The sequence below is a fragment of the Camarhynchus parvulus genome, chromosome 13, assembly GCF_901933205.1.
Source record: "Camarhynchus parvulus chromosome 13, STF_HiC, whole genome shotgun sequence".
Taxonomy (NCBI): domain Eukaryota; kingdom Metazoa; phylum Chordata; class Aves; order Passeriformes; family Thraupidae; genus Camarhynchus; species Camarhynchus parvulus.
Window position 1 is genome coordinate 16,122,489 of NC_044583.1, and position 16,380 is coordinate 16,138,868.

The 16,380-nt window shown below is 45.5% G+C and overlaps 1 protein-coding gene across 1 annotated transcript in view; it reads right to left on the bottom strand.

Moving 5' to 3' along the window:
• The window catches only part of ERGIC1 (endoplasmic reticulum-golgi intermediate compartment 1), a 51,906-nt gene extending 35,754 nt beyond the window's left edge, over positions 1-16,152 (bottom strand). Inside the window, exon 1 of the mRNA XM_030957309.1 lies at positions 16,036-16,152. Coding sequence (XP_030813169.1) covers positions 16,036-16,055 — 20 coding nt within the window. The 5' untranslated portion in view covers positions 16,056-16,152. The remainder of the gene's footprint in view (positions 1-16,035) is intronic.
• Positions 16,153-16,380: the final 228 nt, after the last annotated feature.

Genomic DNA, 16,380 nt, shown 5'->3' on the forward strand with positions numbered 1-16,380 from the left:
GCAAGCGCCAGAAGGATTTCAAAAGCTGTACCTACACTAATATTAACAGAATATCATAGAATCACACAATGGTTTGGGCTGGAAGGGAGCTTAAAGAGCATCTCATTCCACCCCTGCCATGGCAGGGACACCTCCCACTGTCCCAGGTGCTCCCAGCCCTGTCCAGCCTGGCCTTGGGCATTGCCAGGGACCCAGGGGCAGCCACAGCTGCTCTGGGCACCTGTGCCAGGGCCTGCCCACCCTCACAGTAATTTTTTTTTCCTAATATCCCATCTAACCCTGCTCTCTGTCAATTTGAAGCCATTCCCCCCTGTCCTGTCACTCCAGGCTCTTGTAAAGTCTCTCTGCATCTTTCCTGCAGCTCCTTCGGGCACTGTGAGGCCACAACTGTGTCACCCCAAAGCTTCTCCTGTCCAGGTGAACAACCCCAGCTCTCCCAGCCTTTCCTCCCATCCTGGTGCCTCCTCTGGGCTCTCTCCAGCAGCTCCAGGTCCCTGCTGGGCTGGGGCAGCTCTGCAGGTGGGGTCTCACCTGAGCTGTCCCTGCCAGCGCTGGGTGAGTGGCAGGGAGGGCACAGCACCCAAACACTGCAGTTTTGTTCTAGAGTTGATGCTTCAGCTGCCTCCCCTGAGCAGAGGATGAGCTCACTCCCTCAGCAGGAGCTGCCTGCCAGGGCTTTATGTACACTTGAACAGTTTCAAGTTTGGACCCGAAATATTTCAGGAAATGAAGTAATAAATACATTATTTCACCGAAGATTTCCACACCTCCAAACAGAAGAATCCTCTCTGACATCTCTGGAATCTGAGAAGAGCTTTTTCAACAACTCTGTAAGATGCTGTTAAGTTTTTCATGAACAAGAAGCAAAGAATGTGAGACAATCAAAAACCCCAACAACTTTTAAGGAGAACTAACTAGACAATGGCTAAATTCAAACGGCCTCTAGCAAAGGGAAACCCTGATACCCATAGGAGCTCATATCAGAGAAGGAAAAATATTAATTCCTCCTTCAGTTTCCAGTATTTGCCCATCCCTCCCTGGCACAAAGGCAGGAGGGATGCCCTGGCCACGGCACCCAGGCTGAATTTCTCCCAAAATCACTGATGTGGAATCCCTGCAAAGACCCAGCAGAAGCTCTGGAGTGAGCAGCAGTGGAATGTTCTCATGTACCATTCTGCAAGGTCTGGTTGCACTGATTTACCTGAGGGGAAAGGCTGTTCTGGAGCTCTTGGGCTGGATTTTGGATTCCAGTTAATCAAGCAGAACTGGAACACATTCTCATGTGGCACTTGGTCACAGAACAGAATTTGGACACTATAAATCCGCAGCAAAAAGATTAATTTTTGTCCCTTTCCAGAAATTAATGCTCACAGAGGAAAAATGGTTTTGTTCTTCAGGCAGATTATGTTTTTCCCCATGAGAACCAAATATTTAAACATCAATCTTCTTTTTGAAGCGCACTGCCTCTACTGTGGGTACTTCAGCACATCCTGAAAGTCAGAGGCTGTGAGCATTCACTACAACAAATTACATTTATCATGTCAAAGATGATTAAGAAAAACTAAAAACCCAACCAGTATCATGGCTGACATTCCACTTTTAGCAGGTCAGTGGTGGTGTAAATGCACCGTTGTCATCTTGGCTCAGCAGAAAGGGTCCACGGCTGTGATTCACCCAGAAGAATGTGGGTGTTGAAACAACACTTGGTTCTCCACCTCCCATGCTCACCAGCATGGAGAGGTGACATCTATTTTTCAGCAGATACCACATTTGGAGCTGAGGTCACTAATTCCTGGTGACATTACTCACTCTCAGTAACGAGTCCAGTGTGGAGTGAACAACTACCTTAATTTCATTACACATCAGCAGCTTTGAGATCTCTTTGAATAAATGAGGCAGCCTGGTGCTGCTGAACCAATTTGTTTCACCGACAAAAAACTTGAAGTGACTTGCAGGGACAACGCATTTTCCAGCAGAAACAGAATTCACTATGAAGTTAAACAAACACCTGGCAATTCTACAGCAGAAGTGACTGAGCTACACAAAGGGGGAATTATCAAATACAGAGAGAAAAATCAACTTTGAGGGTGTGGAGGCTCCCTCACTGGGGATATTTCAGAACTGTTTGGATGTAAAAGGTTGGATCAGTGACCCACTGTGGTCTCTTCCAACCTGACCCATCCTGGTGACTCTGAAACAAGGGGTTTAGGGTCAGGAGAAATGCCATCCCTGATTGTTTCCTTCTTGGTAAGAAACATGACTTCCCTGAGAAAGAGATGGGCTGCAGAGGCTGAAAAAGAGAAAGGCAAGACAACAACAGCACGTAGACACGGGGTGGAAATAAAGAATAATACACCTTTCCAGGCTGAGATGGCTTCCTGCTCAACAAAAACCCTCACTCAAGGGCTCCAGTTGAAAAGAGCACAAAGAAATAACAACTCCTCTCTTCAGCCCTTCAGTGGGAGGCTGATTTGGGCAGTGCCACTCAGATTTCTGTGGAGATCCCTCTTCTCACACAGAATTTATGTGTCTGCAGTACAATTAATCCACTCCCAAGGCAGGAATGAGTTTGTCTTTTCACAGCCCCTTTGAAACCATGGCTGTCACACCAAAACCACTCTCCTCTTTTTGCTCTGAACCTTGCACAGCAGCTAACACTGCATCTTTAGGCAATTTTCTCTGTTCTCTAAAGTGAAAGAAGGCTAAGCTGGCCTTTGAGAAGCTTTTTCACGCCAGAACTGTTTCCTTGCCACTGCACAGGGAATACAAGTGGGTTAAAGCAGTTACCAAACCTTGTTTACCCTTTTGCTGGTCCGCTGCCCCTCCCCATTGATCGGCAAGGAGCTGCAAACTGCAGATAAACCCCAGTGAGATATTGCTGCTGGTTTCCCCCATTTGTCAAGTCCTCCCTGCAAAGGGGACCAGAGCACGGCTGCAAACCTCAAACCTCAAGAAGCCAAGAAGCCAATGAGGTCACTACTTCTCCACACACACCAAGTCCTGACTAAACAAAGAGCTTGCCTGTTCTTTACAAAGTCCACTCATTACATGCTCACCAGTAAACCCAGTTACAACGTGGAAGAGAGAATTTTTACTGTCACACGCTGTACTTGTCATGTTCAAGAAATGACACACAAGCAGCCCATGCAGACATTAAGTTTTAAAAAACTCAGTCTTGAAAAAAAAAAAAAGGTGTTTTTTGTCAAAAGAAGATAAAGTACTCTATTTGTTACACTGGTTTTCTTCTTCAGGTGGACAGAAAAACTGCTGCACTGTGCATTTCTGGGAACATTCATTCAAAACAACAATCCCAGATGGCTTTTGGTGAAAAAAAAACCAAAAAAATTACAGCACTGTGGAAGATACAGAGAGAGCAAGGCAGGTGCCAAACACAGCCCTGGACAGTTAAGCCTATGCCAGCTTACATTTGGTTTTTGATAAGAGTCACTTTGAGGCAGGTCTGTCTGATAACAGGCTAGAAAACATCCACTGCCTTTTCTTTGAGAGCATCTGTCATCCAGACATTCTAAACAAATTCATTTTTAGGCCACATCCCTCAGAATTACACAAGCCTCTCTAATTACTTCATGTAGATATCAGTGAATCCAGCCAACTCCAATTTCTATTTAAGTGCCTTTAAAGAGACAAATCATCCTCAGCTCTGAGGATTAATCTTCCCTGGAGACAAGGACATAACCTTGGGATTTGTCACTTGAAACACTTCTGTTCTTCCTCTTCCCATTGCCTATCTGCCTCCTTGAACCTTTTTGTTGTTTTACTGAGCAGAGAGCAGAGATGGCTGGTTCCATCCCCTTTATTTGGGTTCCCCACAGACCTGGTGCAGAGACAACCAGCTCTTCCCACAAGATTTGTATAACTGGGTCTAGTTTGAAGTTTGATTTCACGACAGAAGAGCTGCAGGGGCAATTCAGGAAACCAAGGCAGGTGTGAAGCAAGAAGAGAATGAGAAACCTCAGCCCCACTTGAGGAAACACATCTGAGTGCACATGAAATGAGCTGGAACAATGGTTCTGGAGAGTCTCCCCCATCCCACCACATAGCTTTGTTTCCTCATATTCCTGCTGCTCCCACCTCTGGAAGACCCTTTCCTAGAGACAGCACAAGAGTTTATGGACTATGATTCATTCAGTAGCTGTTACTATTAAGGCTCTTAGCAGAGACAGCAATTACAGCTGAGAATCCACTTTGCATAAAACACTTCATCATTTTGAAGGAGGGCATGGGAGGCAGAGAGAAACTCAGTCATGGTAAATATAACTTGGATTAAGTCCACCTGACATTCAAAGATGACTGTGCACAAACAGGCTCCATTTTCTCTCTCCAGGAACACTTCAGAGGAGGTTGGTGCTGCGAAGGGGAGGTCAGAGTTCAACCACCCTGTCCCAGCACCTTCCCTTCTCCCCTTCCCAAATCAATGAACCTTGGAAGCAGACGGGGAGTTAAACACCCAGGCCATGTTGGTTATTTTCCATGTGAATTCATGGTACCAGAAGGAAGCTGTGCCTGCTGTCAGAGCAGGATCACTCAGGCTGGAGACACCAGTGGAAACGCCCCGGCTTTAATCCCCAGCGGTATTTCTAGAGAAACCTTCCCACCAGAGGCATGCTGCTGAGTGACAGGGAGCATTTCTAGCTGCGTGCTCTGCTGGCTTCTCAGGCAGCTTCTCTGCTCATCTCAGCAAAGCCTGAGCATTACAAGTGCCCAAGGGAAAACCTGAGCTCGGGGATGGCCCTGCTGGAGCAGGGAGGTGGCACCAGGGACCCTCTGGGGGCCCCTCCAGCCTGACCCATCCTGTGGAACTGCTGCCCTCAGACCTGATCTCTTGAGACAAAAAAAAAAAAAAAAAAAATAGATGGGGCTAGAAAAAAAATAAGAGAAACCAATTGGCATAGAGAATACTCTGGGGTTACTAAAAAAATTAGATTTTAAATAAAAATCCGATCTCTTAGCTAAGAGCTTCCAAGCTGTTTGACAGGAGGCAAGTGTTGCTCTGTTTCCTTGGGTCACTGCTCCCAGACAATGACTTTGGGACAATCCATCCCTGCTTCGTCAACAGAGCTGCTGGGCACCAGGAGCCCAAGCCATCAGGTGGCTTTTAAGCTCTTCAGAGGCCATCTAGCTCTAAATAAAACCAAGCAGGCTTAGGCACAGTCTCACTCCACCAAAGGCAGGCAGGTACTTCTATCAGAACACGCTTTTCTGGCTCCATTCCCTCCTACAAAGCACATCAGACACTCGTAGTAAGATCCTGAAAAAGCAAAGCTGTTACTTCTGTAAAATGGATAAATCTAAAGCCACCAATTTAGCTTTCAACATGACAGCTCAAGCTGAGGGGAAATACAGAGGTAGAACAAACAGCACAGCTGCGTCAGGTTTGCACACAAGGCACTCTTTTGATTAGCAAAATACCATTTACTTAAAAAATAAAATCCCAGACGCCTGTCTGAAGTAGCTGGGGGGAGTTTTACTGCTCACAGTTGTTGAAACCATCCCTGGAACTCCCGTGCCCAGGACCAGAGATAAAAAGATTAACCTCTTTACTTGTTAAATTGATTTTATTCAGCAGTGTAACAGCTGGGGTGTGCAGAGAAGGCCTGAAAGATCACTTACCCCGTTCCCAAGGACAGAATATGTGAAATAAATAAAACAGCAAAGATGGCCCTGGAGAACAGCTGGGGTCTGGGACACAGAGAAAGCATGAGCAGGACACAACTCCCCTCTGCTTAGTGACCCTGCCAGGGGCTGGGCATCACCAGGAGAGGAGAGGAATAAAAAGAAGCCTGGCAAGGGACAAACACTGCTCAGCAATGCCCTGGGCTGGATTATGTTCCCCAGGTGCTTGAGAGCTGCTACAGGGAAAAAAAAAAAAGTCAGATGTGACCAGAATTTTGGAGCAAGACTGTGAGCTAGGAAAGGATGGGCTTTAACTGGGGAAGCATCAAGAAAAGCTTGTCCTTTTAAAGCAAAGCCTCCCTTACTTGACACTAAAAAAGTGGTGAGTTTCAACACCCCCCTGCATTTTTAGTTCCTGTGCTCCTTGCTGTACATGTGCTGGGCAAAAATCTCCAATTTTGCTTCACAAACCTAGCAAAGAAAGAAGAATTTCTACACATAGTAAATTCATTCTAAAACACGTGAATAAGTAGAGTTGCCTTATTCCTACACCTTACTCTACACCTGTATAGAAAGCATTAATTTTTCTATTTTCATTGAGAAATATTAGCTCATGATTGAATTCTGAAATCCTTTCTCTAGCTGTTTTTCTTCCCACCCAAAGGCAAGTGCATGTTCTGACAGCTCTACAAGAACACTTAGCTCCTACAACCCAGCACAGACAATAAAATCAATCACTCCCAGTCCAACCGAGTAGGTGAAATGTGTTTAAATGAATGGGAAAACAATGGCAGGAAGTCAGCAGCAGGGGCAGAAAATAGGAACTACTGACTTTTGAGCACTTCATTCTGCTAATTCTTTGTTTAGATGACATTTCTATGTTTCCTGTCTGCCGGCAGATGAGAACATGATGTGCAGGGAGCAGCTCAGGACAGCTCGGGCAGAGCCAGGCTGTGATCCCAGGATGAGCTCTGGGAGCCAAGAGACCTGAGTTTGTTCTGCTCACTGTGTAATTCCTGTTCCACTCAATTAAACCCTCCTTCTTCAGCTCGTTCATTCTGCACAGCAGCACCTGGCAACATCTGCCCACCTCTCCTCCAGCACGTGGCAATCCACAGGTGGGAAAATGCAAATATCTGAAGGTAAACTAGCAAAGCTCCAAGTTCCACCTGAAGGAATGGCTGGGGGGATTTTCAGGTTGGATATCAGGAAAAGGTTCTTTGCCCAGAGGGTCGTGGGGCACTGACCAAGGCTGCCAGAGCTCCAGGAGAGTCTGGACAACACTCCCAGTGATGCACAGGATGGGATTGTTGGGGAGTCTGTGCAGAGCCAGGAGCTGGGTCAATGAGCCTTGTGGGTCCCTTCCAGCTCAGAATATTTTGTGACTCTCTGATTCTTTGCAGGAAAGCAGCAGGAAGGTGGCTTTAGGAACACACACTGGCTGTGCTCTGCAAGAGCCCAGCTTGGTTCAGTACCAGGGCTGTGCCTGGAGAGCAGTTTGTGAACAGCGCTGGTGGTTTTGGGAATTGGGACACAAACTTTGGAGCGTGTGCAAAGTAAGATAAGCGATCCTGGTAATCGCAGTTTCACACAGAAAATAAACACTGAATACACAAACAGCAAAGCTGGGCCCCGAGTGTGAGCTGGAGATGCAAATACAGATTCAAAGCCCGACCAAGAAGCCGATACTTGTAAATACCAAGAAGTTATTAACACATTTTATAAGATTACACCCCCGTAACAGCAGATAAATTACACACCTCATTAAGCAATGGGCCAGTCCTCATTTACACACAATGGGACATTAACACACACACTGCAGAACCTGGGCTTTACTGGACAAACTCTCAGGGCTTCAGAATTACATGGAACTGGTTAATCCTCCATTCCTTTGAGCAAGCTCTGATATGAGCAGGACCAGACAGGGAGGTGGAGGGGCTGATGGAGTTTTAAACCAGTTGATCTGGACTGCAGGCAGGTGAAGACTGCAATTTTTCAAATGCTGTATGACTGACTTCTCCCTCCCAACACCACAGCCGTTTTCAAAGCAAACAGGATTTTTTCTGACCTGCTGGCTCTCCACACTTACAAACCCAGGAGTGAAATGTAGGAATACATTTCCTTGCCAGCCAGCTCCTCCCTCTTAATTCCAGTTCCAAGAACATAATGAAACCAACAGAGGAAGTGTCTGAAACAAGGAGGAGTACTGAGAACAAGAAAACAAGGTTAGGCCAGGAGGACTGTCATTAATTATATAATCCAGCCTTTGGGTAACTGGACATTTAGGGAAAGGGGCTGAGAGAACCTTGGAGGCACCAGCCCGAGCACATTATGTCATCTGGCCTGCTGGTTACTTAGCAGGTACAGGATCTGCATAGGGACAGAAAAACAAACCCATTTATTTCTAGGACAAAACACTTGCAATCCTCACAGCAGCTGCTGAAAAAAGGCACAAAAATTCATACATTCTGCTCTCACTTAGACTGATTCCAAGTCTCCTTTTTCCTCCCTTCTGCCTGCTCTGTGGTTCTGTTATGCTGTCCTGCAGAACACCTTTTTGCCAACCATGTGCCGAGTTTTGTGGTTTTATTCTTCCAGTGCATATCAAGGAGTTCTCTCAGGAGCATACTCAGCAATTGTATTGCTGCAATATGCCAAAAGTGCAACTATTTTAGGTGACACTGAAGGATGGAAGACAGGAAGCAGTACATCACTTTTCTTTTTCCTGCAAAATAAAATGTGAGGCTCAAACACATTCCAAAGGCAATCAGGAGGAGGAGGAAAGTATAATCTCAAATACTCAAAGGTGGAGTCTTGCCAGCAAGCATTTTATTTCCTTTTAGGCAGCGAAGCAGGTGTCAAAATGAAGGATGGAAGAGAAATGTATTTTTAATAAAGTGAGCAAATTACCCTTTGCTTCATCAAAACGGGAGAAAAGTGTCATGAAGAAAAAATGCTCAAGGAAGGGGACTGGTATTTAAAGGGATCCAGCCCTTTGCTGGACTGTAAGAGGCATTGTACTCCTGAGTGGGAGCAGCATTTTCTGGAGAACAGAGAGAATGGGGAAGAGCATTAAACATATATGGCTGCTCCCCAAGCCAAGCAGATTGTTCAGATACTTGAATGCCACAAGCTGGCTGGAACCTTCCTGGCCCAGAGCCGCCCTCAACTCAGAGATTCTGGTTCCTGCAGCTCCCCAGCACTTCCACCCTTGGTGATCCCCTTGGTCCTGAACATTTCTCCTTTTCCCAATGGGACACCTGCCAGCTCAGGGTCCTCAGCCTCCTGCCACATCCCCTTCCCACAAACAAACAAAAGTCCTGATCTGCAGCAGACACTGAACAAAGTTCAAAGCTGGGCTGTGATTTCCAAGAATTTACCTGCACACAACCAGAGAGCTATGGAAAAAAAGAGCTGTACCATAGTCTTTGCCACAGCTTCCAGGAATCACAAAACACTAAGGCTCTGCTGCTGCCTTGCACTGCTGAACACCTTGAAACAAGATCTGGGAAGAACTATTTTAGCATCAGAAATGTGCAGGTTTTATTTGGAGAAGCTGCTTTCTGGTTTAAGTCCCAGCTGTGCTTGCTCAACACAAAAATCAGAGATTGGTACAAAAGAGCATGAACAAATATAATAGCTGGGGAATCAAGAAAAAAAAGGGGAGAGAGGGCTAGGTGAAGAAAACAACTCCATAAGGTTTCCCTCAAAAGCACACAGGCCAATCCATACCTACTGCAGAGAGTGATTTCTCCATATCAGTAAGAGAAACTCCTGTCCCATACAAGGGATTAAAATATATTGTACTCTTCCAGAATATCAGTAACTCTGCAGTGACCAGCTCAGGTTCTCCTATTTAAATTCCAATCCAAGAATACAAGAATTTCTGTACAACATTCCTTCTACATCTCAGTCCTGGTTTTTATTTTCATCTAAGTCTGTTACCTACAAGCAAGTACAACTCTGCTGCATTGCCTGGCTTCCAAGTCAAGTCCCTGGTTTGAACCAATTTCCAAGAAATATCTGTCTGGATGCCCACTAAAAAAACATAACTGATACAGACTCAAGAGCTGCAACTCTGCAGGTTTATCACTGGTTTTTGGTCCAGATATAACCTGTTATAATGCAGCAGCCCCATTCAGATTTCAGTGCAGATTTCACGTTTCATTTAGAATGCCAGAGAATCCAAGCAAGGCTCAAAGACTTCACCTTTATCAGAAAACAAGGTCACATTTACATTACTGATGTTTTAGGGGGCACACAGTGGTCTGCAGAGAGGGACAGTCTGGAAGCCAAGTGATCTGCTGTAGGATATAATTAAATAAACACTAAGGAATCATGACCTGAAATCCTGTCAGCAGTAATACAAGCCTGCACGTTTTAACACAGCATTTTGAAGGCTCTTCTATTACATGCCAATCTTTCTGGCTTCTCTGAATTAAACTAAATACATCTTATTTGGAAACATCCTTCAAAAAAGAAAAAAAAAAGAACAGAAAAGCAAACACCCAAACATACACAATTTAGTGAGCTGCACTGGCCAACTACATCTTGTGTGTGTCTGCTATGATTATTACTGAAATACTCAGTCATTTCAGTAAAAAGAGGATTTACTACTAAGATACTCAGGCATTTCAGCATAAGGAAAATTTTGTAGATTGTGGCAAGGCTGTGGTTAATTTTTTGGCAGACCAAGTTTTCCATTTCGAGAGCAGCTGGCTCTGTACAGGAATACCTAGACATCACTTCAGGGCTTGTACTTGGACAGAAGACAAGAAAAACAGATGATTCCCCCCTCCTTCCTTCATTGCAAGACTATTCTTTCCTCACCACCTCCACCATTTGAACTACATGCCTAAAAAATACACCAGCACACTTCAAAATACAAGCTGAACAAGGTCCCCAGTTCCCAGTCCAGGCTGGTGGCATTGCTTCAGCTCTGTTTACAGTGTGATTCAGTCATTTTCACAGCAATGAACTATGATGGCATGAAGGAAGCATCTGTGTCACCAAGGAGTGAACAAAGGAGGACAGTTAAAGTTCAGAAGGAACAATGCAAAGCTTTCCTACAGAGCCAGACTTTAATATTTCCCCACTTACTCAGGAAAAGAAATCTCTACTCTGATGATATTTTGAGAGAAACGATGCACTAGGGACACTTAGAAAGAAATATTTACATACATGCACACCATGTATAATCAGTTATTTGTGGCACAAACATCAATAGACTCTGTCTGTACAGCTCTGCCTGCCCATCTGACTGCTGTGACTGCAGAATAATTTCTCAGGTGCCCTCAAAGGGCTATTGTTGAGCCAAAGTTAGTCATGGCACTGCTTGGCACCCAAATCCACGTTGGTCATTACGTAAGGTGGCAGCAATACCACTTGGCAGGGTTGTTTACCAGTGGCATTGCACAATGTGAACTGGAACAGGCTCCAGACGTGGCTGCAGGTGGGGATGGAAACGCAGCTACTGCTGAAATGAGCTCAGTTTGTCAGAGCCTGCTGCCAATAATGCCAAGGTCACAGGGCTGGACTCGATGATCCTTCCAACAGAGAATATTCTCTCATTCTGTAATTCTATAAATCTGGAACTACCCAAACCAGAGCTGTGCTACAGCCCCTAGACATTGATTTAGGAACTGATGGCTACCAGCTCAATCACATACAGGAATTAATATTTTGGACAAAATCATTGCAACCTTATTGCTCTTATTGAAGGGAGTATGTATGGGTTTAAATTAGACCTAAGAGTTGTGGTGGGGAACGGACAGAGTGATGCTCAGACTTGTGACCTGGCACAGTTGTGAAATCGATTCCTGCCCAGATTAATGAGCACAAACCAGGGAATTTTAGGTGATTTTGAGTCTACAGAGAAAAATCTTTTCCAAATTAAGCACCCCTCAGACACCTCCTCGTTCACTTGTTAAGGCAAATAACTTGATTTTAGTCTTCTTTCAGAAAAGAAGGAACAAAACAGTCTTTTAAGGTCCCCTCATTTTTCTTTTGGTCAGGAATCGATTTCACAGCTGTGCCTGGTCACAAGCGTGAGCATCAGTTTGCTATTCACCATCACAACCCTTAGGTCTAATTTAAAACCAAACAAACTCCCTTTGCTAAGAGTAGGAAGGTTGGAGTGTGTCAGCTTTGGTTAAGACTGAACAATTTGATTTAAAAGAAAACCTTCAGGAACTAAAGCGAAGACCTGCCTGTGTCCCAAAACAATAAAAATGATCCATAGGTCTGAATCAGCACACCCACACTAAAATACCATTTATCACAGACATGCCAAAGAACAGCTGACAGCAAGAGCCTGTCACACTGTGCAGATGGAATAAAAGTTTTTGCCTTCTACTCTAGATCAGCATTTAAATCTAAATACTTTCTAAGCCTGGCTCCTTTCCCATGACCTCCAAAATCCGGGTACAGCACGTTGTTACTTCATACAGTTATCACATTGTGAAAAAAAAAACAACCAAACCCCAAAACCAAACAAGGAACAATAAAAAAAAAACCCTAATGAAAACATCACAATGATTAACTGTGGGAAATAAATTCTGAAACTCTCAGTTAAAAATAAAAATAAGGATTCACAGACATTTGCCACTCTGTGTGAAACACCTGGCCAGGGCACAACTGTGAATTACCCAGGATTAGAACAAAACCTTGATTTCAGAGTGGTCTATTTTAGTTTTTCTCAGCGTAACCAACTAAAAGTGACCAAGATGGTTCAGAAGTTTCAGTATTTTACAAACCCATCAGTAACTCTTCCATGCAGACAGGCAGGTGCAAGGAAAAGCCACCAGCATAAAGAGAATTTGCAACAATGCTCCTCCCCACCACGTCCTCCTCCACTGCAGGGGAGTCACTTCATTCTTATATCTGTAATTCTCATTTTTATTTGTGCCATTCTCAACACCTGAGCAGTGTGAAGTCCCAGCACCAGCTCAGCCTCCTGCTAACAGGATCACACAACATGTGGGATCCCTCCTGCCTGGCTCACAATCCCCACTCAAGATGACCCAGGCTTAGAGTTTAATCTAATTATGATCTGAACCATCCTCAGAGGCTGCAAGTGTGCAGGTGACACCGGATCTTAAGGGCTCCAAGGGGAAATACCCTTTCAGCTCCAGTGAGAGAACTCAAAATCCCCCATCAAACACATCCAAAGCTGCTTTGCCGACACAAGTTCTAAAAACCAGGAGATGGGCAAGAAGGGAAAAATCTGTGTCTGTCTTTCAGCCAAATGGGTGTTAAAAAATAGGAAAGAACCAGGCCTTCTGGAAATACAAACTGATTTAGTAGTTCTGTAGGAGGGCTGGGTTCTTGTGACATGCACTGAACAGACCTGTACTGAAGGCTCCAATCTGGAAGCTGAAAATTTGGTTCTGTACCAACAGCACAGCAGGACTGGGGGGATTAGTCTGAATTAAATGCTTTGAAAAATGAAAAGCATTAGGTAAATACTGAGTATTATTAAAACCCTGAAGATACTTGACACAAAATAATTATTATTCATGCCAGATTACTGTGAAAATATTGGTTTATTTATGAATTAAATGAAGTTTGTATTAGGAAAGGGAACCACTGATAAGCCAAGAAAACAGAAATCCTACAGAAAAAAAAATTGTACAAAAAAGTACAAGTAACAAACCAAGCTACTTCCATATCAGAGTGATGGAGAAAACTCCCAAGAAAGATTTTTAAGCAATTTTGGTTCTTCAAGCTAGCTAAGTTTAAGACCGAGCAAAGAGATTTAGTCCCATGGAAGTAAATTATTTCTTTGGCTTTTAGTTGGTGAAGAACAGGGACATTTCTGGTCCTGGGCTGTTTTAATTACTTGTCATTTGTGTCTCCATCACCTCCAGATGAGATTTGGGCAACCTATTCCTCCTAGAGCTACTTAGTGTGGAAACAGCTCAAAGCCTAAACTTGCAGCTGCTCTACAACGCCCCTCTCTACACCTGGTATCAACATCCTGCCATCCTAAAATACCAAAAATAAAGCTCCAAGAAAGGGGAGGATACAAAACCAATAAAACCAACAGAACCTCGCCTTCCCAAATGTCCTTGGAAGAGAAGCTAAGGCCAGAATTCCTTCAGATGCAACGTGAAATGTGTGGCCTCCAGAAGAACACAACACCTTTCCACATGGAATTTTGGACTCTAGAAGATATGCAGAGGCAATTCTAGAAGTTTCTTACCAATCCAAACCCCTAGTCACATGCAGGAATGTAAAAGGCAGGATACCAAACCGTACCTGCCAAAACATCCTGCTGAAATCGCTGAGAGAAAATCCTTGAAATTTACACAGTGAAAATGTCATTTTCATTCAGAAACTTACTCAAGGTGGTGACCTTATTTCTCTAAGAGCCTCGTATTGCACCTTCTAGAGTTGTCAGGAAGTACCTGTGTGGTTTTTTTAATGTTTGCATCATATTTTACCTACAACAGTAAAATTTTCCAGCCTCAGCAGATTTTGTTCCACTGCCTGCACTATGAACAAAACCCACAACAGCTAAAAAGGGCTCTAACCTTTGCAAACCTTTTGGTCCTGAACTCTGTTCATGCTTCTAAAACAGGAAAGTGGTTTGCTGCACGTGACAATAGCTCCTCTGTACTTTGGATAGGAAATTCCTGTTATCAATGGCAGCTTTTGAAAAATTCATCCTTGCAGAAAAGCTGAAGTTCAGTGAGCTTATGTTATTTGAGGAAGAGCTTTGAAGTGTCTATTTCTAATCCTCCACTCTGAATGACAAAGAAGTTATTTGCAATTGTGAATCTTTAAAATGCAGATCTGAACTGATGTCTCTGTTTTTGTAACTCATTAACACAAACCCTGCAATTCAGCTTTTACTGAACATCTTTTTTCCATTCCAAAGTGAAGCACTAGTGCTGTCTCTTAAGATGATTGTGCTCTTGGTGAGCCAGTGTTTCCATTCTGAGACCCAACAGAAATTACATTTTCAAAGACATCAGAAATAACATTTTCTTTATCTGCTATTACAAAGTGACAGCCACAGCCCAGGATCTCTTATTGTTCATGTATTTTACAAGTCTGGAAATGGATGGCAATAGGATTCGCAGCTGGCAGAATGTCTCAAAGAAGAGTTTTTCTATCAAATTTTACACAAAAGCAGAAAGAAACGAGGCTCTGGGCCCCGGATCCCACATGATCCAGCAGATGCTGTTTCCAGCTTCAGCAAGTTTTCATTCAGAAGCAACTGCCTCCGTGTTCAACAATGCCCCATGGATCACACAAGATCCTGTTAGCCTGTATAAATGAGAGGCCTGGTTTAGAATTACAGTAAAAATATAATAAAACACTGCACTATCACCATTTCCCATCTCAAAGGGGTGCACATGTTGGGGTCATGATGATCCTACATGGAAAGGACTATCGTTACCTGCAAATTCCCAAAAATGTATCTATTTTTTATTGTACTATTAATGTCGTAGTAAAATCTGTACTCGAAAACTCATCTGTGCATCTTCCTCTTGGCATCTCTGAACTTGGAAAGATGCAAATTATCGGTTCAAGAACAGCTCAAAAAAGAAAATGAACCTGCAGTTGCTATTTTGGCTCCAGTGAAGTCAGAGGTGTCTTTTTCACTTCTGCTTTGGTACCTGACACTGCCTCCAATGGCCCAGGAGACGAAGGAGCCACACAGAAAAGTCAAATCCTTCAACTTGCACCTGCTCAAAATGGCAAAACCAGAGGTGGAGATGTTGATGTTGGTCCCCAGCCATCAGACACGTGGCACAGCTTTGGCACATGGAGCCAGCTGCAAAGAGTGACCCCTTAGAGATGCTCTGGGAGCTCCAGCCTAAGCAGTGACCCCCTAAAGCCACTGTGGGAGCCCCACTGTGATCTCCTAAAGCTACTGTGGGAGCCCCACCATGAGAAATGACCCTCTGAAGCTGCTGTGGGAGCCCCACTGTAAGGAATGACCCTCTGAAGCTGCAGAAGGTGGGAAACCCACTGGAAGGAATGATGCCCTAAAGCTGCCATGGGAGCCGCACCATGACCTTCGAAAGGTGCTGCAGGAGCTCCACCACAAACAGTGACCCCTCTCACAAAAAGTGAGGGAGCACCTCCACCCCAACACCCGCATCCATCACCCCGCACGTCCTGCTGCTCCCTCCGTCCTGCCCAGGCAACCCAAACTGCACACACCCCCTTCGGCTGGATGGAACCGCACGATGGAGCTGGGCACAGCCTCCCTACTCACAGTCCGTCCGTCCGTCCATCCATCCATCCATCCATGCATCCATGCATCCATGCATCCATCCATCCGCCCGCCCATCCCACGCGCACCCGCGGGCGGGGAGCGGCGCGGGGCGGCGGCGGGCGCTGCCCGCGGGGCGGGCGGGCTCTGTCGCGACTCTCGGCGACACTCACCTCCTGAAGTCAAAGGGCATGGTGGTGGCGGTGGTGGCGGCGGGCGGGCTGCGGGCGCCCCCGGCCCCGGCTGTGGCCTCGCTGCCGGCGCCTGCAGGGCCAGGAAGTGACGGCCCCGGCCCCGGCCCCGGCGCCGCGCAGCCCCAGCCCATTGGGCGGCCGGGCCGGCCGGGGCTTCCGCCGCCGGGTTACGGAGCGGCCCCGCCGCGCTCGGGGATCCGGGATCCGGGGTGAGGGATGCGGGATGGGGGGTGAGGGGTGACGGGGTGCGGGATACGGGCGGCCCCGGGGCTCCCGCACTTTGCAGGGTCCGCTCGGCGCTCGCTGTGCTCCGCTCAGCCCCCC